The following is a 23,483-nucleotide window of genomic DNA, read 5'->3' as shown; positions in this document are numbered from 1 at the left end:
CAACGTAATTGGTGATATGAATTGTAATATTCACTCACTGAACATGGCAATCTTACCTAGGGGTGTGACAAAATATCAAAATGGTGATATATCGGGATACTTTGTATCCCAAAAGGTTATCGATATGCTCCTGCCAAGAATCGAGATATAGTTTTAAAAAAGGTGTCAATGTCTAAAAAAAAAAATTTTTTTTTAAATGATCCACCAAGTTGCTACCAAAATCTTCCACCATAATAGTGTCTCAGTTAACTCTAAGGCTACATTGACGGTGCTCGACGCCCAATCCATTTATACTGGGAATGTTCGTTCATTCGAAACCAGAGCATTCACAGTCATTCGGTCCGATTTTCAGGACATTTACAGGTCGCTTGCTGTTCATTTTAGGGCATTTACAGGTCATTTTCTGTTGAGTTTGAGTCACTGCCTGTTCATTTGGGTGGTTCCCAGGTCATTTCCTGTTCTGTAACTCAAACAGGAAAAGAACCATAAAATACCAAAAAATCAACAGGAAGTAACTGAAAATGAACAGGTAAATGACCTTAAATGGCCCAAAATTACCTCATGGCCTCGCATTGGCTGCCACTACCGGCCATAGACGTTCAATCCATTTGAACTGGGAGGGATCCTCCCAATTCAAATGGATTGGATGTCTACCAATGATAAACTCATTCCAATTCACAGCAGAAGCTTGTTTTTCTGTTTATTAGTTGTTTGTAGCATATCCTAGAAGGATTTCCTGACCAATGTATCGATAATCGTTGTATCGCCATATCGTCAGATCATCGTTATCGTGAGCTTTGTATTGCAAATTGTATCGTATCGTGAGGTACCAAGAGGTTTCCAATCCTAATCCTACTTGCCTGCTCTGCACCTGTGAGGGGCTACAAGCAAATTTCCACAGTTTCGTGTTTTTGTCGTATCACACGGTGCAAATTGCATTATTATCACTTTTGTTGTAATTCTCTGTCGTTTGAGGCCGCAAGTTCTTTGCATTAAAAAAATTGCTATTTTTGCACATTTTTCAGCTTTTACGAGTGCGTTTCTCTTTGTAATTCTTATTTTTTCGGCTCTACCCTTGCTCTGATAATCCACGATAATTTGGCTCACGTCAGGATCATAAGCGGAATTTAAGGGGGGCAGCCCCCCGGTGGCCTAAAAGTGTCATTGCATGCAATTGACTTTCCTATACATGTATGTATAAAAGTTGTGAAGCATTAAAGCAAACAACAAAAATGAATAAAATGAACAAAAGAAAACATATTTTTATAATGGGTCAAAATTATTTTTCGAACAGATCATGTGACTAGGAAATGAAATGACTTAGACGGTCATATGCTTTGTATGTTGTTTTTAAAAAAAATTAGGGGAGGGCAATTTTATTTTCAAATGATTTTTTTCTTTGTTTGAAAATATTTTTGGGGGATTAAGCAACTTTTTGGGGGATTGAATGATTTAGACACGAATGTCCTAATCAAAACTTTTTAAATAAAAAATTAAGTGTTCAAGTCTCCAATATTTTTTCGCATTCAAAAACTTTTTCTATGATTGAAATTTTTCTTTTTTGGATTGAAGTGATTTTTCGTTTTTTTTGTTTGAAGCAACTTATTTTTTGATTGAATAATAAAGACACAAATGTCCTAGCCAAAATATGGCCCAAATGCAAAACAACATTACTTCAATCAAAAAAGTTGCTTCAATCATACAATTTTTTTTACTTCAATCAAAAAAAAAAAAAAAAAAAACAGAGAAAAATAGCTTTCAAAATACATTTTTTTGTTTCAAATTTATTTTTGCTTTAAAACACTTTTTTTTTTTTTTTTGATCGAATTCAATTCAATTTTATTTGTATAGCCCTAAATCACAACAAGGTTGTCTCAAAGGGTTTTGCAGAGGCAATATGATACACAGTCAGAAACAGCAGATGAAATAAATAGAGATGAAATAAATAAAGGTCAAGTCCTGGGCATCCCCCATCCTTCGACCCTCCAAAACTCTCTGGGAGAAATGAGAAACCTTGGGGAGTACCACAGTCAGGAGAGACTCCCAGGACGGACAGACAGGATGCACCCGGACTGCCAATGGGAATTAGCAGACGGAGTTACAGTTTGTAAAGATGCAATAGAGTAAGGAACAAGAAGAGGTCCATCTAGCCACATCAGACGGAGGTGGCGACGAGGACGTCCATCCAGCCAGGGGTCCGGATAGTCAGTAATAAATATATAGTAAAAAAAATCTATATATATAATAAATTAATAATGAAGACACAAATCTACCTGCATATGGCTCCGCGCAGGGGATACAATTTTTGACAGGAGTAACTACATTGGCACGACACCGGCGGGCGTACCATCGTCAATTTATGACGATCTTGGCGAAAAGTATAGCTGTCCTAAGCAGCCTGTTTTAGAATCCCTCAATAATGATGGGAAACAAAAAAACGCTTATTTTCAACTTATTATTATAAATATTCTTGGAAGTTAATTTTATTGCTGACACTACGTTTTGGGGTCATCAACATGTTGTGTCCCCCCCACCGCCCCAAAACTCAAACTCCGCCTATGGTCGGGATGCGCCTGACAAAAATTTTTTTTTTTTTTTTTTTCTTCGAAAGACGGCGGTAACAGCATGTAAGTAATACTCACTGCCATGAATAAATATCAAACAAAAATTATATCTGTATTAAAAATATGTAAAACCCGGACCGCCCTTCCTTGGCCGGCCGACCCACCGGGATTCGTCCCGATCCTCCCGATTATCTACTCCGGGCCTGCTCTTGGCAATGAATGAGTCAAGTCTGACTCTGCATGCTCAGTACAGGCCGCCTCCCTCAGCAGCCCACTCCTCCCTCCCTTTTCTGCACTTTAGTGTGTTTTCATGAGAGGTAAAGGGGACCAGCTGCCTTTACATAGTACAGCTTTATTCACATGTAAACATTGCTGTTTGGAATTCGTTTTTTACCCTGAATTTGGACCTTAATTGAAGATATTTTTGCAGACTTTGAGTGCTGGTCGGGACATGCCGAGAGGCGGAGGCATATTTTGGTCTTCTCTCCGCCTCCTCTTCAAGTTGGAAGCCCGACGCTGCCATGTCATGAAGGTAAGCGAGGAGACGGCAAGGGGAAACGAATATTGATTAGATTTTTATGTCGTAAAGCGAGGTTTTTAACTTTTTTCAAAGTCACGGGAACTGAGTCAAGGTGAGGTATTTTGTCCATCTCTTTGATCTCGCAACGTCCCGAGCAAATTCGACACGGACAAGACAAGGTTAGAAAAAAAATACATGCTTTTAGAATGTTGTTGTTCATTATTTCTGCCACCAATTCGCCAATTAAGACTGCAATTATGTTTAATCTCATTAGAAACGATCTTATTTCCTTATAATAAATATCAACTATGTAAAGTAAAATATATAATAGACTGACTTAACACGAGTTATTATTATTTGAAGTTAGTTAAAGAAGGATTTTGTGTTTAGTGGTTAAAACTCTCTAAATCTCCCTATATACATTTCGATTCGTCGTTACTAAACTAACAGGAAGTGCAGCACCTGAGTTGAGCTGACGTCACGTACCCACATGGACAGGCTCATTTTCTTTAAAGTGACTGATTAACGTAGATTGATTTCTTTTTTGTTTGATTGTTTGATATTTCCCTTCCATTTTAGAGAATACACGATTTAAGGAAATTGACAATGCACCTGTACGATGAATTTTGAGCTAATACAAGAGTTATATCGGGAAAAACAAGCTTCTTCGGAAACAACTAGAATGTCACTTTTTTGAAAGTCTGCCAAGAAAAGATTTTTGAAAAAATAAATAAATAAAAATGAAAGTTTGTGTGTGTGTGAGTGTTTCCGGCTGTTTGACAATATGCAAGCCATTTCCTTCTTTGATGACGATGACGTCAGATGCCGGGAACGGTCGAGATGGTGCTATTATAACTAGGTGGAAATGCACCACTCACGACAGAGTGACATCATTTGTTAAGTCATCCGTCTCGTCTTTTATCACAATTTAAGTAATTCATAATTATTTCCCTTTCAAGACTTTGTTTAGTGCGTTAATGTCAGTTTTAGTAATTTACTACTATACTAGCAAATTTGCTAACCAACAAAGCTGTCAAAACAGTCGAAGATTTTCACCTAATAGGTACAGCAAATTTACACTTCTTACAGTATAGTTTTTAGAACACGATCATTCTTTTTTTTTTTAATTATTATCCCAACTACGACAATAACAAAAAACGTAATGCTTTTATGTCAATATACATGGCAATCAAAATTGAATATAATTTTTGTATAGGCATTTTGACACTAAACCAATGGCAAGTGTACAACATATTGTTTCCTGTGAGTGTATACACTATCTCCTTTGGAATATTATCAGTTCATCCAAACTGACAGTATCGATCAGTCTAAAGTACAGCCCAACATAACTAACAGTGGCATAACATAGGCAATAATTCAAAAACATTTCACCTATAGTTCCGTACTTACTTCACATTGATGGAAAGTGTGTTTAACTGAGTCTACTTGGAAACAATGGATTATGTTTTGCAGCGTAATCACTTTGTATTGTCCCGATAAAGATCTTCGGTGTCCAGTTTCGTGGTGCAGTGTAGTTTTGCCCCTTTTTGCCTCCTTCAATTGTATTTTGCTTCTCGTCTTTGTCCTTTTTATATTTTCGTTCACTTTGGCCGATTACATTTTTCCAGGACAACAGAGTAGAGTAATAGTTAGTGTGTCAGCTGCACAGGTGTCAGGTTTGAACTTTGCCAGAAAAAATTAAGGAAGTTGTACAACAATTTGGGGAAACCCTGACTTCACCCCCATCAAACACCTTTGGGTATTTCCAAAATCTTGTGAAATTGCTGTGTATTGGGTGAAGATTTAAAACCATTACAGTCATAGGAATATTTGAAGTTTATATTGAGGCAATTGGAATCCTTTTGTGTGTTATTACAATGTATGTTTTATTTTCTATGTTATATATTTTTTAGGGGGGGAAGGGTCATGTTTTCTTGTTTTCTGTAATGATTTAAGGAATGGCTCTGCACTCGTATGTTTACGGTACTACAGAGTGATCAAATATACTATATGTCTCATTCATTTTCTTCCTCCCCAACAGAAACTAACTTGTGGATACAATTGATGGTGAAAGACTGGATTCTTCTCATCTTTTCCTCTGAGCTGCCGTCCAAAGAGCCTCTTCTGTAAATAGCTCCACTTTTTTACCCCCCACTAAGTGCGGAACACTGCTGCCACCATGACGACCTCCTCGCTGCGCCGTCAAATGAAAAATGTGGTGAACAATTACACGGAGGCTGAGATTAAGGTACGCGAGGCCACCTCCAATGACCCATGGGGTGCCTCCAGCTCGCTGATGGCTGAGATCGCCAACCTGACCTACCACATGGTGGCGTTCACTGAGGTCATGGGCATGATATGGAGGCGGCTCAATGACCATGGCAAGAACTGGCGCCACGTCTACAAGGCGCTCACCCTGCTGGACTACCTCATCAAGACTGGCTCGGAACGTGTGGTGCAGGAGTGCCGGGACAACATCTATTCCATCCAAACCCTAAGGGATTTCCAGTACATAGACCGTGACGGACAGGATCAGGGTAGCCATATACGCGAGAAGGCCAAGAAATTGGTTCTTTTATTAAAAGACCCGGAAAAGCTAAAGAAGGAGCGGAGCCAGGCATTGAAGACGAAGTCCCGCATGGTGGGGGTCTACGCCGAATACGGGGAGCTGCCTCCTCCATACCCAGGTGGCTATGGCAGCCATTACGGGACGTACGGGTCCAGAACTTTGCCATCTTCTTTTCAATGTAAGTAGCAGGACAACCTACAGGTCATACTCAGCATTCTCTTTGAATCGGTGTATCTCGAGACATAACTATAGCTATTATCTGCCTGGAAGACTTTAAATTGTCCATTTGAAAAATAAGATTTCAGGTTGTCTTCACAAATTTTCAATAAGATTTAAGTCTAAGTAAAAGAAGGTTCTGTTATTTTAACAGGTGTGTACCAAAATTCGTTTCCATGTAACTCATGATAAGATATGCATACCGTGTGAAAGTTCATTTGTTAAGAAGTAAGTCTGCCTATCAAACTCTATCTGTTTTGTCAAAGCGTTTATAATTTTGCTCATCACCTTTGGAGTTCTGCATTCCTGTCATTCTCCCTTTTATAGTCACATTAGCTGATCTGCATTCTGCAATAACAAAAGCGAAAACGAGATGAGGCCCTCACCCCCTTGTGTGTGACTATATCTAAAATCAAGCAAAACCAGTATAATCATAATTCACAATACTGCTTTAAGGGGAGTAAAAGCCCTGAATTTTTGGCAATAAATGATTGTTTTAATGCCATTGATGGTGATGGATGTCTTTTCCATGTGAACTGGGAGTGGTTGGAAGCCAATGATCGCTGCCAGTCCTCCCAGTTCAAATGCATTACACGTTTATCGCCATCAATGAATGAATGAGAAGCACATTTGCAGACACTATCTGACCGTTTTACTGCTTCCAGTTCCTTTCAAGCCCCCACTTCCCTTCCCTAGCAAATTTACCTCTCAACCTCCTGCCTCAATATGCGTTCTCTGAATATTTGGTCAGGAAGGTGTGCCAGTGGAAACATGTGGCCACTTACTAACTTCATCCATGGCCACGTGCCTCAATCCTTGTGCAGTGCAAGCACAATAGCCAGTGAGAAGACAAAATGAATCACTACTTTATGTTGATTTTATTTTTAAATGTTTTCTTGGAGCAGTAGCGTATGCTCTCCCAATTCAAATGGATTGGACGTCTCTCGCTGTCGGTGGCACTGAAACATGCTCATTCACTGCCATCCCTCCCGGTTCAAATGGATTGCACGTCGTCATCTGTCATCCCCCCAATACTCACTGCACAGGCGTAGCATTGTTCTCAGAGTGGGCCCAACAAGTGGCAAGCAACGGCAACAAAGACCCCAAACAACGAGAGCCGGCCAATAAATTAACATTCAGCGCAGGCTCCGGCGCCTTTCTGACCCGAGAACTCGGCCAAAGTGTTTTGTTTCTGCCCGTGTCGGCTCCTTCTGTCAATGTGTTTCCTGCTTCCTCAAACACTCTGTGCCCTCTCCTTCCTCCAGCCTCCTCTTCCTCCTCACCACGCTCACCACGGCTCGCACCGGAGATGGAGCAAGCTCGGCCGACCACCACAGGGGAGGAGGAGCTCCAGCTGCAGCTGGCCCTGGCCATGAGCCGGGAGGAGAGTGAAAAGGTATGACATGGTCATCATGTACTCGACACATACATAAAAGTCTTAACACTTTATAGGGCAAAGTGGCTGGCATTGAATATTCTAGACGTCCAATCCATTTTGACTGGGAGAGCCCTCTGAGCCAAAATGGAATGGACTGCTAGCGTTGTCTTTGGCAAATGAACATTCGCAGTCAGTTCCTTCCAGTTTAAATAAATTGGACATCTATTGTGGTCAGTGGCAGGCAATTGGTTAAATATTATATATATATATATTTTTTAAAAGTACTTTAGTGGGAGCCATAACCAAAGTGTAATTCTGCTTTGTCATTTTTATTTTATTGATTTTATTTTTAAAAACATTTTATTGTAATTGTATTTTTTTCATAAAAAATATAAAATAATGATAAATAATTAAAAAAAAAAAAAAAAAAAATAGTCACTTGCCCGATAAAGAGCGCAAGTTCAGGATTCTTGACATTATTAGGCTTAATCTTCGAGTTAGCAGGGGTTTAGTTAGTTGGTGGCGTTGATTTCAACAAATTCCGTTTCGTTTGCAAGTTATTTTTTAGTTTCAGGGCTCCGGAGTGGCTAAGCTAGTGCAACTCAATGGCACCATTTTCACTTGCCAATAAAAAAACAACGTATGCACACATGAAAATCATCGATGACCCATGCAATCAATAGTGTTGGTTATGTTTTCAGGATGAAGTTATTAAAACTTATCATTGCATGTCAATCATTGCAGTATGAACAGCAACATTTGTAATCCAGAAGCTCTGGAGAGGAGCACGGCGGAGTGATATCACATGGGGGTTTTTTCACTGCTGATTTTTTATGTCGTAGCCAGCAGCAAGTGACCAGTTTATATTTTTCCTCATTTTTCATAGGGAATTTGTGGAAACTTTCCTTTGCCCATTTCTTCTGTATGTTTCCACAGCCTCTAAATGGACATTTCGCCATGTTGCCAGCCGTCAGTTAACTCGGCAAACTGATGCTGCTTTCGAGGCAGGTGGGAAGTCAGAGGTTCCAGCCTCTGATCTGGAAAAATATCATTAGTGCGCCTCCACTATTTGATCGCTTATGAGAAGTCAGGTTTGCTGGAGGCCAAAATGTCTTTTGAAGGCCAAAATAGAAAACAACTTGTGGTGATCAGCCATCTTTGCTGTTTACATTCACTTGGAATGCTTTAAGGTCGCAACTGGTACCCTCCAAGTGGGATAAGTCTGACTACCCACCTTCCTCGAATGCAGCGTGAGAACAGGTGACCGAAGCACTTCTTTTTATTCGGGTCGTCTTACCCGTCTAAAAAAAAAAAATCCAGCAGAATGAAATAAATTACGGCAGTTTGGTGTGACATTGTTTTGGCAGCATGGGTGTTTTGAAACGATGATATGACTATGTTGGATCTATTCGTAGATCTGTATCATTTTTTTATTGGCATGCTATAACTGTGCCATTGACTTGCGCAAGCTTAGCCACTCCGGAGCCCTGAAACTAACAAATAACTTGCAAACAAAACGGAATTTGTTGAAATCAATTCCACCAACTAACTAAACCCCTGCTAACTCGAAGATTAAGCCTGATGTAAAAAATCCTGAACTTCCGCTTTAAGTATAGTGAAAGAGTGTTGGGTTGAGAAAAGTGTAAAAGTATAAACATTTCAGAAAAATGTGACTGTTTTCTCCTGTGGCCTATACTACGAAGCCGGTTTTCTGGCTTAGCAGGGTAACTTCGAGAGTAACTTCATCACGTGCGACCTAAGTTCGCAGCTAAGCGAGACTACGAAAGGTGGATATGTTGGAACCGAGAAATGTTGCCATGGCAACACACGCCACACGCCAAACCTGGTCGTCTCAGAGTTAGATCTTGCTTAACCCCAGAATTCTAATTAACCACGCTATATTCAAACAGCACTCCTCCGCGGACGTGTCCTCCTGACAATGACAGCGTACCTGGACGACCCATACGACATTGGCGCGCGGATTGTGAGGGGCTCTCTTCGGAGGGCACGGGTTTTCGGAGACCGCCAGAATCCGCTGGCGTACCCGGAAGATGTTCTACATGAAATATATAGATTTTTTAGCCGAGGGAATTCTTTACCTGTACCAACTGATCGAGGCGGACGTCACTAATCTAACCCGCCGAGTCAGGCCCACACAACTGCGCTGATTGTGTGCCTGTCCGTGCGCTCTTTCGCCAGGGACAATATATGTATTCCATCGGTGATGCTTAATATCTGCGTAAGAACACTGTATGCCGTGCGATTCGGAGTGGGGTATGGAAACGCTTCAAATTGATTGTTGAAATCGCTGAATGTAAACAAATGCGGAGCTTTGCTCTCATACAAGAAATATATTTAACGAACTTTCCAAAATGCATTTATAATAATCATAGAAATATGTAGACTATTTAAACATTGAGAAAACTTGCGTTTTTTCCTGCCAACTAGAAGAGATTAAATTAAATGTCAAATCCACTGATAGGACAGACGCACAAATATAAAAGATATAAATGTTTATTGGATATGCATCTTACAGTCTTGTTTAACTGTGAAAATTCATTACAAAAGACAGGCTTTAATTTACGCAACAACGCATAGCATCCCCGCATTTCCTTCTTCTCCTGAGTCCTCACAAATATAACATAAAATTTTGGGAGGGGGGTGGGGGGTGTCGGGCTCGGGCCTGCAAATCAAGTTGATTGATCGGACTCGGCTCGGGTCGGGCTGGATTTTTTAGGCCCAAACTAAAAAAAAAGAACATACGTATTCATACGGTCAAGGGGACTAAACATTGGAGCTGGGAATCTTTGGGCACCTAACGATTCAATTACGATTACGATTCAGAGGCTCCGATTCGATTATAAAACGATTATTGATGCACCCTTTTTAATGTTTTATACATTAGTTCCAAAATTGTTCAAAAATACTCTCAGGCTAAACCAAACTACTATTTCAGTATCAAGTTAACATATAGCAGTAAACAAATATACAAAAATAATAGTAAATAAAAAACTCCAGTCCCCATTCTGTATCAGCAGCGTTAAACTACATTCAATTCATTTAATGTTGTGAATCAACCGTTAAAGTTGTTAAAATTGCTCCCGTTATTCCATAATTTCCCTTTTGTCTACTTTTGACATGCGAAAGTTTTAAAACTATTTTAAAGATCGATTCAAGTCAATATTTTACCGATTTAGGAGTATTTTAGATAAAAAGTTAATTAGGTTTGTTTGGAAGGTTCGCTACAACAGCCTTGCAGGGAAGTGTACTGCTTTAAGATGGCGGCCGTTTACTAACGCCCGCATCTAGCTTTTTGTAGGTGTGCTGCTAACGCTACCGAATCTATATTGCATCTAGTCCTATATAAATGATATCTACCGCAACATTATGTGGATGTACTTTGTAGCAGCCTTTCGCCTGCAGTCAGGTATGTTGTTGTGTTTTTTTATCTCGTGGCATGAGTTGAGCTAGAGCCGTGAGTTGAGCATTGGCATTACCCGAGGGGCCGGGTATTGAGAAGCATGATGTTTAGCTACTCTCGCTCCGTTCCTCATTGACTGCGCGGCGCGCTGAGTGTGTTGTACTTCCGCTTTACTTGGCATATTTCAATAATCGGAATTTGGATGTTTGTGAATCGTTCTCGAATCTTCCACGGCCGAATCGCGAATAATCTAAGAATCGGAAATTTTGCACACCTCTACTAAACATACAATCATCCTGCTTCATGTGGTGATGCGCGACAAATTATTTCTTACTGTTAACGTACCAAATCTTATTTTATTGTCCTGACAGCAGGCTTTATTTCTTTTCATGGACATAAGTAAACTGGCATATAGACGCATTCACAAATCACACGATCTGTAAATTCGCTGTCAACAGACCCGTTGCGCTCTACTCGCCGAAGCGGTGTTGGATTTCGCGGTGAGGGTGGATTTTAATTCCTCATAACTCTGCATGATCATCGCGCATTCCTCCTCCGTGAAGTAAGGTGCCCGTGCCATCGTCACAAGTAGTGTTTGACTCTGGTCTCCGCCCCCTTTTATGTGAACGCGCAGTAACTCTGACTGGGTTGACACAGGTTCGACTAATCAACTTCATAATCAGCGTCGGTGCATAATCAGCGTCGTAGCACCGATTGACCACAAACTAGACAACCTGGTTTTGTCAACTCCGGTTACCCGCTGGTAAACTGGATTACTTCTGGGGAGGTTGAACTCAGTTTGTAGTATATGCCACTGGTCCTTTGACTGTCAACAATGTGAATTATATAAGTTATGTCGGTTTAGGGCATTAAGAAGAAATCATTGTCCCAGAAAATGTAAAGTTATCATTTAAAACATTTAATGGAAATTAAAATCAATAAAGGCCATTTACAACCACCGGTGACATGACATTGTTCAAGCTTGTGCCCAACGGAATGATTAAGCGCCACTTCTGCACGCAGCCATTACCCTGAGAACAGAACGTCTCTGTCTGTGACTCAGCCAGTAATGGCCCTCTTATCCATGACTGCCGAGCCAGCCGGACAGGAAGCATATATTGATCCACGCCCAGGCGCCCTCCTAATCTTCTCCGCCAATTTACTAGAAGGAAGCGTCGTTCGATAAATCATCCTTGCTCCTTAAATGAATGATCCCAGGTTATACCTAGAGTGCTTCCTCCTAATCCTTGCTTCCCTTGACCCCAGCCTACTACTACAACGTTGGTTGTCGATGAAAAGACTGCAATGCAGATCGCTAAGAGCCTCGGCAAAGAGGCCAAGAAGGTACCACTTCACTGGGCAATTAATGAGTTAATGGGTCCAGGGAAAAGACAGTATTTATTTTACTCTCTTCTTCTTCCTCGCATCTTTTTTTGCACTACATGGACATCAGTATTTAGACTTACTTCTAATCAGTAAAACCATAATTTTGTCAAAAGTTTCCCCAGAAAAATGGAAGTCTCAATACATTTGTCCATACAGCGTATTTTGGTCGAATTTGATCACTTTCTCTTAAAAGCCTTTTTTTCCCCTTCTTCTTAACAAACCGGTCAATCTTCTATTCTCAACGGTGTGTGGTGAGGCAAAGAGCGGTAACAGACAATATCAAAAAAGTGTTTTTGACATTTTGCTGCTTTTTGCACTCTAGCAGACAGTCAAGCGGACACAAACCACACTGGAAATGGATGAGGACTCCCAAATTAAGTTAGCAATGAGTATGAGTAAAGAGGCACACCAACAGGTAGGTTATAAATTAGGACTGTGGCTATCAAATTTTTTTGTAATGAGTTATTCCATTGTTCACTCTTTGGTTAATAAGGTAAACATTTATTTGGCATTATGTATTGCAAATTTCCCCAGTTACTGTTTGACAAAACATTGCTTTACACTGCTGGCCAAAAGTATTGGCACCCCTGCAGTTCTGTCAATTAATGCTCAATTTGTCCCAGAAAATGATTGCAATTACAAATGCTTTGGTAATAACATCTTCAGTTGTTTTTCTTGCAATGAAAAAACACAAAGAATGAAAAAAAAATTAAATCATTATCATTTAACACAAAACTCCCAAAATGAGCTGGACAAAAGTATTGGCACCCTCAGCCTAATACTTGGTAGCACAACCTTTAGAAAAAATAACTGTGAACAACAGCTTCCGGTATCCATCAATGAGTTTCTTACAATGTTCTGCTGGAATTTTAGACCATTCTTCTTTCGCCAACTGCTCCAGGTCTCTGAAATTTGAAGGCCGCCTTCTTCAAACTGCCATTTTCAGAGCTCTCCACAGGTGTTCTATGGGATTCAGGTCTGGACTCATTGCTGGACACTTTAGAAGTCTCCAGTGTTTTCTCTTAAACATGACCCATGACCTCTGAGGGAGACCCAGCTTTCTCGCACTAGGCCCTACATTATGCCCCTGCATTATGCTGCAAAATTTGTTGGTAGTCTTCAGACTTCATAATGCCATGCACACCGTCAAGCAGCCCAGTGCTAGAGGCAGCAAAGCAACCCCAAAACATCAGGGAACCTCTGCCATGTTTGACTGTGTGGACAGTGTTCTTTTTTTCGAAGGCCTCGTTTTTTTCCTGTAAACTCTATGTTGATGCCTTTTCCCAAAAAGCTCTACTTTTGTCTCACCTGACTAGAGAACATTTTTCCAAAACATTTTCGGCTTTCTCACGTGAGTTTTGGCAAACTCCGGCCTGACTTTTATATGTCTTTGGGTGAGAAGTGGGGTCTTCGTGGGTATCCTACCATAGAGTCCCTTTTCATTCAGACGCCGACGGATAGTACGGGTTGACGCTGTTTTACCCTCGGACAGCAGGACAGCTTGAACTTGTTTGGATGTTAGTCGAGGTTCTTTATCCACTGTTCACACAATCTTTCGTTCAAATCTCTCGTCAATTTTTCTTTTCCGTCCACATCTAGGGAGGTTAGCAATTATTGATGACACTGCGCACGGTAGACACAGGAAGATTCACGTCTTTGGAGATGGACTTGTAGCCTTGAGATTGCCCATGCTTCCTCACGATTTTGCTTCTCAAGTCCTCAGACAGGTCTTCGGTCTTCTTTCTTTTCTCCATACTCAATGTGGTACAGGACAGAGGTTGAGTCAACTTTAATCCATTTTAACTGGCTGCACGTATGATTGCGTTATTGCCACCACCTGTTATGTGCCACAGGTAAGTAACGGGTGCTGTTAATTACACAAATTAGAAGCATCACATGAATTTTCAAAGGGTGCCAATACTTTTGTCTGGCCCATTTTTGGAATTTTGTGTAAAATGATAATGATTTTTTTTTCCCATTCTCTTTTGTGTTTTTTCATTGCAAGCAGAATAAATGAAGATATTACCACCAAAACATTTGTAATTGCAATCATTTTCTGGGAGAAATTAAGCATTATCTGACAGAATTGCAGGGGTGCCAATAGTTTTGGCCAGCAGTGTATTTGGTTATTTATTGCTTCAACACAACTAAATAACATGTAAGCAATATCACATGAAAGGGAATGCACTCACCAACTTTTTTTTTTTTTTTTAAATTGAGTTACTTTTTGGCTATTAATTAAAACGAAGGGCTATGAATATAACACACTTCAAAGGATGCTTCAAGTAAGTCTACAACCCTTCTATAGGGCACTCTTTTACCGTAATTCATTGGCTGCCTTTGATGGCACTAGACGTCCAAATTCCAGTCCATTTTGACTGGGAAAAACCCTCCCAGTCCAAATGGATTAGACGTCTTGCACTTTCAGTGGGATTGAAAGATGAGCATCCACATCCAATTCTCCCAGTTTAAATGCACTGGATGTCCATTGCTTTTGATTGGCAGGCCATAACGAGTTTGTTTTTATTCACTTGAATTGTATTTTTTCCGTTTTATATTACCGTTCTATTAATGTATACATAAAATCTATATGAAAAATGTTTAATATTAATAATAAAAAACAAAAGACCTGGCATCCACCATGGACTTCATAATATATTGACGGGGCGCGGGGCCGATTAACAGGGGGCCTATCTCCGTCATAGCTGACCGTGTGGAAATACAAACAAGAGCTTTTTAATTTGAAAATTCTTTTGAATAAATGCTTAAATCCCTGAATTCTTAATAGATATGGATGTAAAACAGTCTAGATTCTTGGTTAAAAGCAAAAAAACGGGCCGTTAGCATTTATTTCACGTAAATATGTCAAATGTGCTGCTAGTCTTTGAGCCACTGAAGTGCTGCCTTATCACTACAAAGAGCTTTTTACGTTGAAAAATCTTGTGAATAAGTCCGTAAATCCCTGAATTCTTTATAGATCTGGACGTGAAACAGTCTCGATTCCTTGTTAAAAAAAGAGCAAAGAACCGGGCGGTTAGCATTCATTTTATGTGAATATGTCAAATGTGCTGCTAGTACTTAAGGTAGCGCCACAGGGCTGATCACCAGAAAGAACTTTTTACGTCAAAAGTTCTTGTGAATAAATCCTTAAATCTCTGAATTCTTTACAGATATGAACGTAAAACAGTCTTGATTCTTGGTCTAAAGCAAAAAAAACGGGCAGTTAGCATTTATTTGACCTAAATATTTTGAATTATGACGCCAATGCCGTAGCGGTTAATTTTGCCCATTGAATTTTTTTTTTTTTTTACAATGTTTCAAAATGCATGCATGGTACGAAAAATATAATAATTACCTTGAATCCACGAACAAATCACTCCAGAGACTTTCTATCTTTCCTGTTTGTATGCGGTACAGCTTTCGTACTTTTTCATCCTAAATCCGGCGTTGGATCGCTGCGTGTGTTTGAGAATAACTGCGACCGACTTAGACCGACTGAAGCAAAGTGTGAGACGGCCCCCCTACTTGAAGGCGTGGCGCAGTGTCTGGGGAATGTGTCCTGTCAATATTATTATGAAGTCTATGCATCCACATATGTGCAATATGGATATCACATCCCCAGACTACCCCCCCCCCCCCCACCCCCCTTTGGCACCCATCCCGCATCCTCGAACGGGCGTCACACCATGCGCCGAAGACCAGGGGACAACCACTCCCCAGCAGGGAACAACAAGCCCAAGGATATTCTTATGATTATGATCATTTTCTGTCGAAACAGAGAACATCTGCCATAAGCGGATTAAAGAAAAAGATTTGGACAATCATTTTGTAAACAATAGCTCTAAACCAGGGGTTTCCGAACCGGTCCTCGAGGGCTGCTGTGGGTTGTGGTTTTTGTTCGTACTGATCAAGGAGACAGACCTTTTAACCAATGTTGTTTCTACTAAAACAAGCAGCACCTGACTGTAATCAACTGATTACACTTATAAAACACCAGATTGGTGAAAAGTTGTGGTCTTGTTTTGTTGGAGTGAAATCCTGCACCCACCGCAGCCCTATGTGGAGATTAGAGATTACTGCAACAATCAATTTATTCTCGATAATTATTCAATTAATTTGACAATAAATTATTCTCTAATTGTGACAGCCCCACTATAGTCACCATGAAAGACTTTTGAAATTTAAATTACTAGAATAAATCCGCAAATTATTTATTAACATAAATAAAAAGAGATTAAAAACATTTTTAATGACATTAGGAAAAACCTGGGGGGAAAAAATTGCAAGATTAATGCAGTTAAATTTAATGTCATTCGTTAAAATTCCATTCTTCTGTGAAGTGCAATATAAATCAGTTTGAGTTAAACTAATTTTCTCCTGCACGTACTGAAAACGGGAAGTGAAAATTGATAAATAAAAAGTTGATGTCAAGAAAAACAGCACGGAATAAAAATACACAGGAACATTATTATTTTCTGTTGTATTACATACACCAAACATGATTTTTCAGCATCGTTTAGCCTTGGAGGTTTTCTTGTTCTCTAGTTTGCTTTGTGAAAACAGACGACTCAAAATGAGCAATAATGACTTCATGACCTCCCAACCTTTTGAACAATAGATGTGCTCGCTACGTAATCACAGAATGTTTTGCACTGTGCCTTTCACAAAAACACTATTTAAATGCAATGTATTTAAGATATAAAAAAATGAGATGACGATAGACCATGATAAAACTTTTCCCACCATTAATATGTTGACAGGAGCAATTGGGTCGCCAAGGAGACGAGACCATGCTTAAGAAAGCTTTGGAGGAGAGCAAACGTGAGATGTCAGCTAAAGGCGGGGTATGGAATAACTTAACACATTAGGTGCCATGACTGCGCTAGACGTTCAATCCATTTTAATTGGCAGAGCCCGGCTACGAGTGATCACTGCCAGCCTCTCTCAGTCAAAATGGATTCGACGTGTCAATGGCAGTGAAAGATTAGCATTCACAGCCAGTTCCCAGAGTTTAAATGAATTAGACATCTATCATCAAGGAGTTAATGTAGGGTGGGGAAAGGATTACTTGTTGGTGACAACTTTCATGAAGTTTCATTTGTATTTAAACTAAAATGGTGACAAGCTACTTATTAATTTGTCGTTTCCATGTTTTAAGACCGCTTTCATGGACCTGGTTGATGTTTTTGCGCCACCCAAAGATCCTCCGAAAGACAATGTGTGGCAGAAAACCTCGTTGCACGCATCCACTCGTTTGGGGGGCACAGACCCCTGGGATGCATTGGGTGAGTGTCAAAGGAAAAATAATGTTTTACCTTTGAGAGCGCTTTTAAAGGGTATGACAACACCTGGGGAAATGCTAATATTCCATCATTTATCCATCAACGCATGCCTTTTGAATTCATATCATGCCACTTCGTGTAATTACACACATCGCAACAACAAGAAAATGATAGAAATTAGGTCGATTGTCAAGCTAAAAGGACCCGCCCCCGAGATGCCGGAAATCTAGCATATTGTGTACGTGACGTCACTGTAAGGAAACAACCGGCTCAGTGCTTAGTACTGAATGGCGGCGATGATGGCGGACAATTTTGTTTCTAGTTGCAGCGACGAATCCGACGTAACGAACATTCTTCTAATGGTGACGAGGAGAGTTATGAACCTTTCTTTGGTGTTTTGGGTTATCAATTTGAGCCCAAACGAAAGCCAATGCAGCCTAATGAAAGGATCATTGAGGGGAGCAATCACGTTGACGAAACACCGGCGGCAACAGAAACACCAAATGATTTGTTTTGCATTTCTTTTTGTGAAGCTGATACACCGTGACCGCAAAATATGGTAATGTATAGAATATTTATCATTTAATGTGCTATCATCGGTTTTCGCTCTGCCAACCGACCCAAATATGAATGGGATTAGAGGATTTGTTCTATATATTTTACGAGCGATAATTTATACATGTGTTCAGTCCTATATCCAATGCGTGATATGTTTTTTATTATAAAAGAGTACTCACTCTGGCCATTTCCCTCCTTTGCTCTGCCTGGGGCGGTGGCGTGGTCTCATCAGAGCCAGTCATTGTCCTCTTTCTTGTTATCTCGGGACATTTAGGTGGTGGGCACCGCATCTGCTTTCAGCAGCAATTTCTTAGCAAAACCTGATTTCATTTGTCCATAGTTCGTATAGCTTTCAGGTGTAAAATGCGCACCACACAAAACCGTGCCGGAGGCTGGGTCTGCAAAATTAGCCGTCTTAGCACTGACGAACTTTACTCATTGTCTGCATAGTCCAGCTCTTTTTCTCGCGTTCGGAAACTCATGGGTACTACATTGCGACAAATGGCTATTTGTAAACCACATAGCATGACAGGTTTGAACCATTTTAGCGATTTTTTTGATAAAACACAAACGCAACTCTCTCGTTGATAAACAACGATGGCAGCTACCTCGACCTTTTGTTTCCTTGTTATGACGTCTCCGCCCCATTCGGCTGTTTCCGGAATACTTTCGGAAATGTTCGTAATTTTCGATCTATTTTCGATAATTGCTCATGAATGCGATTTATTTTTTTGTTAACTTTATTAATATTTGTTATCTTGCCACATAACGGTTTTATTGATATCTCACAGCCGCTTAGTGTTTTCATACCCTTTAAGGTGGTAAATTTGTGATATAGCATTGCTCGCAGTACATGTAATGGTATATTTTTTTATTTTGTTATCAAAAGCCATGAAATGAAACGACTGTAAGAGGTGTAAATATATATATGAAGTTTACATGATTCTGGTATTTCGGAGAAATGACTGAATTTTGATGAAACTAACGTATACTTCTGATTAATAATGATTTTTTTTTTTTTGCGTTGCGAGATCTTTACAGGATGTACTCAAAAGTCATCCGCTCCGTACATTTCATTCCTACTGTCAATTACAGATGGAAGCAGCAGCTCATCAAAAGTAGATTCTTCCTGGATGGAACAGCCCATCCCCAACAGTCCCCCTCCGCCCTGGGAACCCAGCCCACCCCCAGTCAACCCTTGGGACCCCCCTTCTGCCAACCCATGGGCCGCAGGTGATTGAATTCATAGCTTGTGTTACATTTACTTAAACTATAATGTATCATAGCCAACTATTAATCATTTACTAAAGCTGAAAAAAAATCCAGACTTCCAATGTTGGTGACGAAATTGATTGAATGTTTTAGGACCAAAAGTCGCAGATCCCTTCACAACACCCAAAAAGTCTCCTCTCCGACCCTTAAGCCCTTCAGGTAAACAAGTCACTCTTACTTTGTCCTAATACTTTTGTCCATTGTTTAAAAAAAACAAAAACGGCAACATTGCACTCGTATTTAGATGGCGATTTGTTCGATGACGCCATGGATGGAGGTAAAATTAACGGGCAGAGGGAGGGCAGCCCCGAAATGTTTGACTTGTACCAGCTAGGACAGAGCCTGGCGGACTCCAAACCTCGCACGCTGAAAACCCCCGAGTCTTTCTTGCACCCAGCGGCTGCTTCTCTGGTCAACCTGGACTCTTTGATTCCTGCTAACACCCAAGCTAAGACCATGAATCCTTTTCTATCAGGTAATTGCTAATTTAGCAGAACATCAATGGCGGTGAATGAGTTTATTTGACCTCTTTGTTTCCCCCCCCCCAAGCTGCAGGTGCTTCCGCCACCATCAATCCATTCCAGCCAGAGCCAAGCAGACTGACTTTGGGTCAAATGGGCTCGGGTTTGGGCACAGTGCAGCCTTCCCTCCCCTACAGCGCCTCTCTGCCTCTGCCTAGCAACCAGCCGCCAAGCCTCCCGATATCCTTCACCCACCCCACCAATACCGGCTTAGAGCTGCCCGAGCCTCTCCTGCCCTTTTCCACGGGCAGCGCTCAGCCATCACAGTCTGCCTTGAACAATCCGAACCCTTTCCTATGAGGAACAGGTCAACACAAAAAGGGAAATTGAACTGTAGCCTGAAAGAATTGAGTGAGAATCCCGCCCCCTTTTTCTACATTGTGGCATAACGAGCTAATGGATGCAGCAACAGGTTAGAAATGTACTCTAACCCTTTCCTCCATCGTGGGGATCTGTTCCAGACTACTCATGCAATAAGTGAAATCCACAATGTTTAAATACCCGAATGAAATCCTTTTTCAATATTAATAATTCTGACAAAAACAGGATTGAAATAATTAGAGTAATCATCTTTAGCAAAAACTTGGCTGAGCCAAAACACTTTGTGTTTTCATTCTTCTTTATTCTTCAGACAAATGTACACATTGTCAGTGGGTAGAGTTGCACCCAAAATAAATGGAAGGCGGGAACAAAAATTAATAAAACTACAAATAGTCAACCTGGAACTGGAAATGGAGGAGCCAGTGTTAGTGTATCAGATAAAACTCCTTTTCATGCTATTGCTAACTGGCTAACAAAAAACGAACAGTGTAAATTGTTGCCATTGCACTTTGGCCTTTATTTCCATTCAAAGGTTTTCTGCCATTGTGTACTCAACAATCCTGTCGCACGCTCAGCTGTTTGTGTCAGTACCACCTGCTGCTGTTGTACACTATGGACTCGTAAAGCACTATTACTAAAGCATCCGTTTTTGTTTTGTTTTGTTTTTTGGGCTAAATTGGAAGATTGTGTAGTTTGCACGGGTGAAAGTGCTTTAGGTTTTACTTTTCAGCTCGGCTTTAGAAGAGTTTAACAAGAGCTTTTGGACTTTAGTAAACTCCCATGGCACAAATAAAACCAAAATGTCACCAATACTGGATACACAGGTCAATTATGTACCTTTTGCCATCTAGTGGAAGAGCATGTCATTGTTCTGTCTGTCACTATATGTCACTGGTATAGATAGATGAACAAAGACACATTACTTGCAGTGAATAAAAAATCATTTTCGGACCAGGAATAAAATTAATTTCTTTATGCCAACGAATGACTTGACCTACAGCCTAAATGACTTTGCCCTGATTCCATTTTCTTCACTATTTAAATCAAATGTCAGTGTAGCGCCCTTTTTATGCTGACTGGATGTCATTTGACGGCAATGGATTCCAGCCAAGTTAACACCTCCAGTAGTCCCGTTCCAGTGCGAGCGCTTGCCTCCAGCGTGGTGATTGTCTGATGAGCGCTGGCTACCACGTCATCCAGCCGGAACAGGGACCGCATTTCAACTAGGCTCATCGTGCAAGGCATGTCCCTAGAAGGAGATGTGTAAAGAACATAAGGTTCGGGTTAGTCCTCATGACTTTCTCCCATGTGAGAGAATGCCACAGGCTGCTCTACTGGACATTTCTGTATTGCGCAGTTGTGACTGTTGACCTCTTGTTGAAGATTATAAGCACAGAAGCTTCTCGTAGGGCTTCATTGGAGAGCACAGACAGCAGCTGGATGCACGACGATGACACCTGAGCGATGTTGGCCGAGTCCACCACAAACTGAAGCAATGAACATGATACAAACGGTGCAGTGTTTATTTGGAGCCAGACTATGTGGAAGCAGAACTTACAATGACAGATGAGCAATCATTGAAGTAACTGGGCCAGATTGGGCCCATGCAGCCTCCAAGCTCCCTCACAGTCAGCTTCTTTCTCCTTAGTGTCAGGTCTGTCAGGTTGGTTCCTACCTGTGGACAGATTGCACAGGGAAAAACATGGTAAGCGTAAATACATAAATTAGGCTATATTTTAGATATTCGTCAGTCGATGGTGAAGGTGAAGAGAGGCTGTGTGGATCTGGAAGATTGTAACCTGTGAATCACTTTGTGAAACATTGTTTGAAAAGTGCTTTATGAATAAAATTTGATTAAAAAATATTACATCGTATAAACACTTATTACAAAAAGGGTTTAGTAAATATGAGAAAATAAATAGTAAATATTAAAAAATATGCATTTTTTAAATATATATTTTACCAGAGTTTTAATTATAAATTACGGAAGCGCATTGCATTCACATGAAATATAAAAAAATGGGGGGCTGTTTTTTAAATTTTTTTTTCAACCCTCCATTTTTCTGATTTATTTTGGAGGTCGTTTTTTGAATTAATGTTTTTTCCCCAATTTCGTTTTTCTGAGTATTTTTGGGTTTGTTTTTTTAATTAATTTTTTTCCCAACTTTGTTTTTCAAAATAATTTATTTTTGGGGTTGTTTTTTTTAATCAATTTGTTGTTGTTTTTTCAACCTTGTTTTTCAAAATAATTAATTTTCGGGTATGTTTTTTGAATTTTTTTTTTCCAACCTTGTTTTTCAAAATAATTTATTTTTGGGTTTGTTTTTGACTTAATTTTTTTCCCCCTGAGCTTGGTTACCGAGGAAAAAACATTCAAAATTCAAGCACTTGGAAGTCTCGCGCGAACTGCATCCTGCAAGTTCAATACTTGAAAACACCTCTCGCGACACCTTCAAATGGCCATTTTTCAAATAAATATTTTTTCCTGAGCTTGGGTAATGCTAATGACTACCAAGGAAAAAAATTGATTCAAAAAACAAACCCAGAAATAAATTTTGAAAAACAAAGTTGGAAAAAAAATATTTCAAAAAACAAACATGAAAATGAATTTTGAAAAACAAGGTCGAGGAAAAAACAAATTAATTCAAAAAACAACTCCAAGAATAAATTATTTTGAAAAAAAAAAAAAAGTTGGAAGAAAAATTCAAAAAACAAACCCAAAAATAAATTACTCAGAAAAACGAAGTTGGAAAAATACTAATTCAAAAAACGACCTCCAAATACATTACTCAGAAAAACGGAGGGTTGAGGAAAAAGAAAGAAAGAAAAAAAAAAAAAAAAAAACAGCCCCCCCATTTAAAAATTTTTTTTCATGTGAATGCAAAACGCTTCTGCAATAACTGAATACGAAATTTTGTCAAGATAAATATTACTATGTATAACAAATTTATGAGATTGAAAAATGTGATAAATTGTACATAGGACAAATATACGTATTTACTGTTGGCAGGGTCTGTGGACAACCATCCACTTCATTGGCCCCATGCAGACTGAGCTGTAGACGAAAGGTTAAGAAACCAACAGCATAAAAAACCCCTTCTTATACTAGTTGTAAAATGCAAAATACTCCTTTTTACTATAATCCAGTTAGGATTTTAAGATTCAAATCGTTTAATCATGCTATACTGCCGTAACTACAGCATATACAAAATGTTCAAACTTGCAAATCGTTTACTGGATCTATTCTTAACGCTAAAGGATATTGAGGAGACGTTTTAAAAGCAAGGTTTTCCCGACGCCCGTAGCCCCGAGGAGCAAGCACACTTCGTTGCTGCTCATTTACTATGTTTCTAAATGAGCTGCTTCGCGATTTAGCATGTAGCACTTTAGCTTCGCGGGGAACCATGGTGATATTCACGTGATCAGTCAACTCGCTTGTGATAGGACAAAACCGTGCGAAGGGTCCCATTTCCTG

General features: G+C 39.9%; 2 protein-coding genes across 9 annotated transcripts; one reads left to right on the top strand and one right to left on the bottom strand.

Moving 5' to 3' along the window:
• The first annotated feature begins 2,784 nt into the window (after positions 1-2,784).
• On the top strand, positions 2,785-20,383 carry epn3a (epsin 3a). Of its 8 annotated transcripts, XM_057861104.1 has the most exons (12): positions 2,785-2,881; positions 2,995-3,096; positions 5,126-5,831; positions 7,135-7,265; positions 11,935-12,012; positions 12,377-12,469; positions 16,815-16,898; positions 17,213-17,339; positions 18,990-19,127; positions 19,260-19,325; positions 19,411-19,641; positions 19,716-20,383. In XM_057861104.1, the coding sequence occupies exons 3-12, from the start codon at positions 5,264-5,266 to the stop codon at positions 19,985-19,987; spliced, it is 1,788 nt and encodes a 595-aa protein (XP_057717087.1). In that variant the 5' UTR covers positions 2,785-2,881; positions 2,995-3,096; positions 5,126-5,263; the 3' UTR covers positions 19,988-20,383. The 8 variants fall into 8 exon arrangements, with proteins under 8 accessions (XP_057717087.1, XP_057717090.1, XP_057717091.1 ...); XM_057861107.1 differs by having other exon boundaries at positions 2,846-3,096; positions 12,380-12,469; XM_057861108.1 differs by having other exon boundaries at positions 2,846-3,096; positions 19,722-20,383.
• arl16 (ADP-ribosylation factor-like 16) lies at positions 20,207-23,405 on the bottom strand. Its single transcript, XM_057861113.1, has 5 exons — positions 23,272-23,405; positions 23,010-23,065; positions 21,567-21,683; positions 21,380-21,495; positions 20,207-21,257 (listed from the first exon to the last, which is right to left on the bottom strand). The coding sequence occupies exons 1-5, from the start codon at positions 23,345-23,347 to the stop codon at positions 21,092-21,094; spliced, it is 531 nt and encodes a 176-aa protein (XP_057717096.1). The 5' UTR covers positions 23,348-23,405; the 3' UTR covers positions 20,207-21,091.
• Positions 23,406-23,483: the final 78 nt, after the last annotated feature.

Source organism: Corythoichthys intestinalis, chromosome 16 (assembly GCF_030265065.1).
Source record: "Corythoichthys intestinalis isolate RoL2023-P3 chromosome 16, ASM3026506v1, whole genome shotgun sequence".
Taxonomy (NCBI): Eukaryota; Metazoa; Chordata; class Actinopteri; order Syngnathiformes; family Syngnathidae; genus Corythoichthys; species Corythoichthys intestinalis.
The sequence above is the reverse complement of the archived record's forward strand: the minus strand, read 5'-3'. Positions and strand labels throughout refer to the sequence as shown.

Bases quoted from the DNA above. Each gene is read 5' to 3' on its own strand.
- epn3a (XM_057861104.1), top strand. From the start codon at position 5,264: ATGACGACCTCCTCGCTGCGCCGTCAAATGAAAAATGTGGTGAACAAT. The intron at 17,340-18,989 runs GTGAGTGTCAAA...TGTCAATTACAG, and splicing joins AGACCCCTGGGATGCATTGG to ATGGAAGCAGCAGCTCATCA. The intron at 19,642-19,715 runs GTAATTGCTAAT...CCCCCCCCCAAG, and splicing joins CATGAATCCTTTTCTATCAG to CTGCAGGTGCTTCCGCCACC.
- arl16 (XM_057861113.1), bottom strand. From the start codon at position 23,347: ATGAGCAGCAACGAAGTGTGCTTGCTCCTCGGGGCTACGGGCGTCGGG. The intron at 21,496-21,566 runs GTAAGTTCTGCT...TCATTGCTTCAG, and splicing joins ATGATTGCTCATCTGTCATT to TTTGTGGTGGACTCGGCCAA. The intron at 21,258-21,379 runs GTCAACAGTCAC...ATCTCCTTCTAG, and splicing joins CTTATAATCTTCAACAAGAG to GGACATGCCTTGCACGATGA.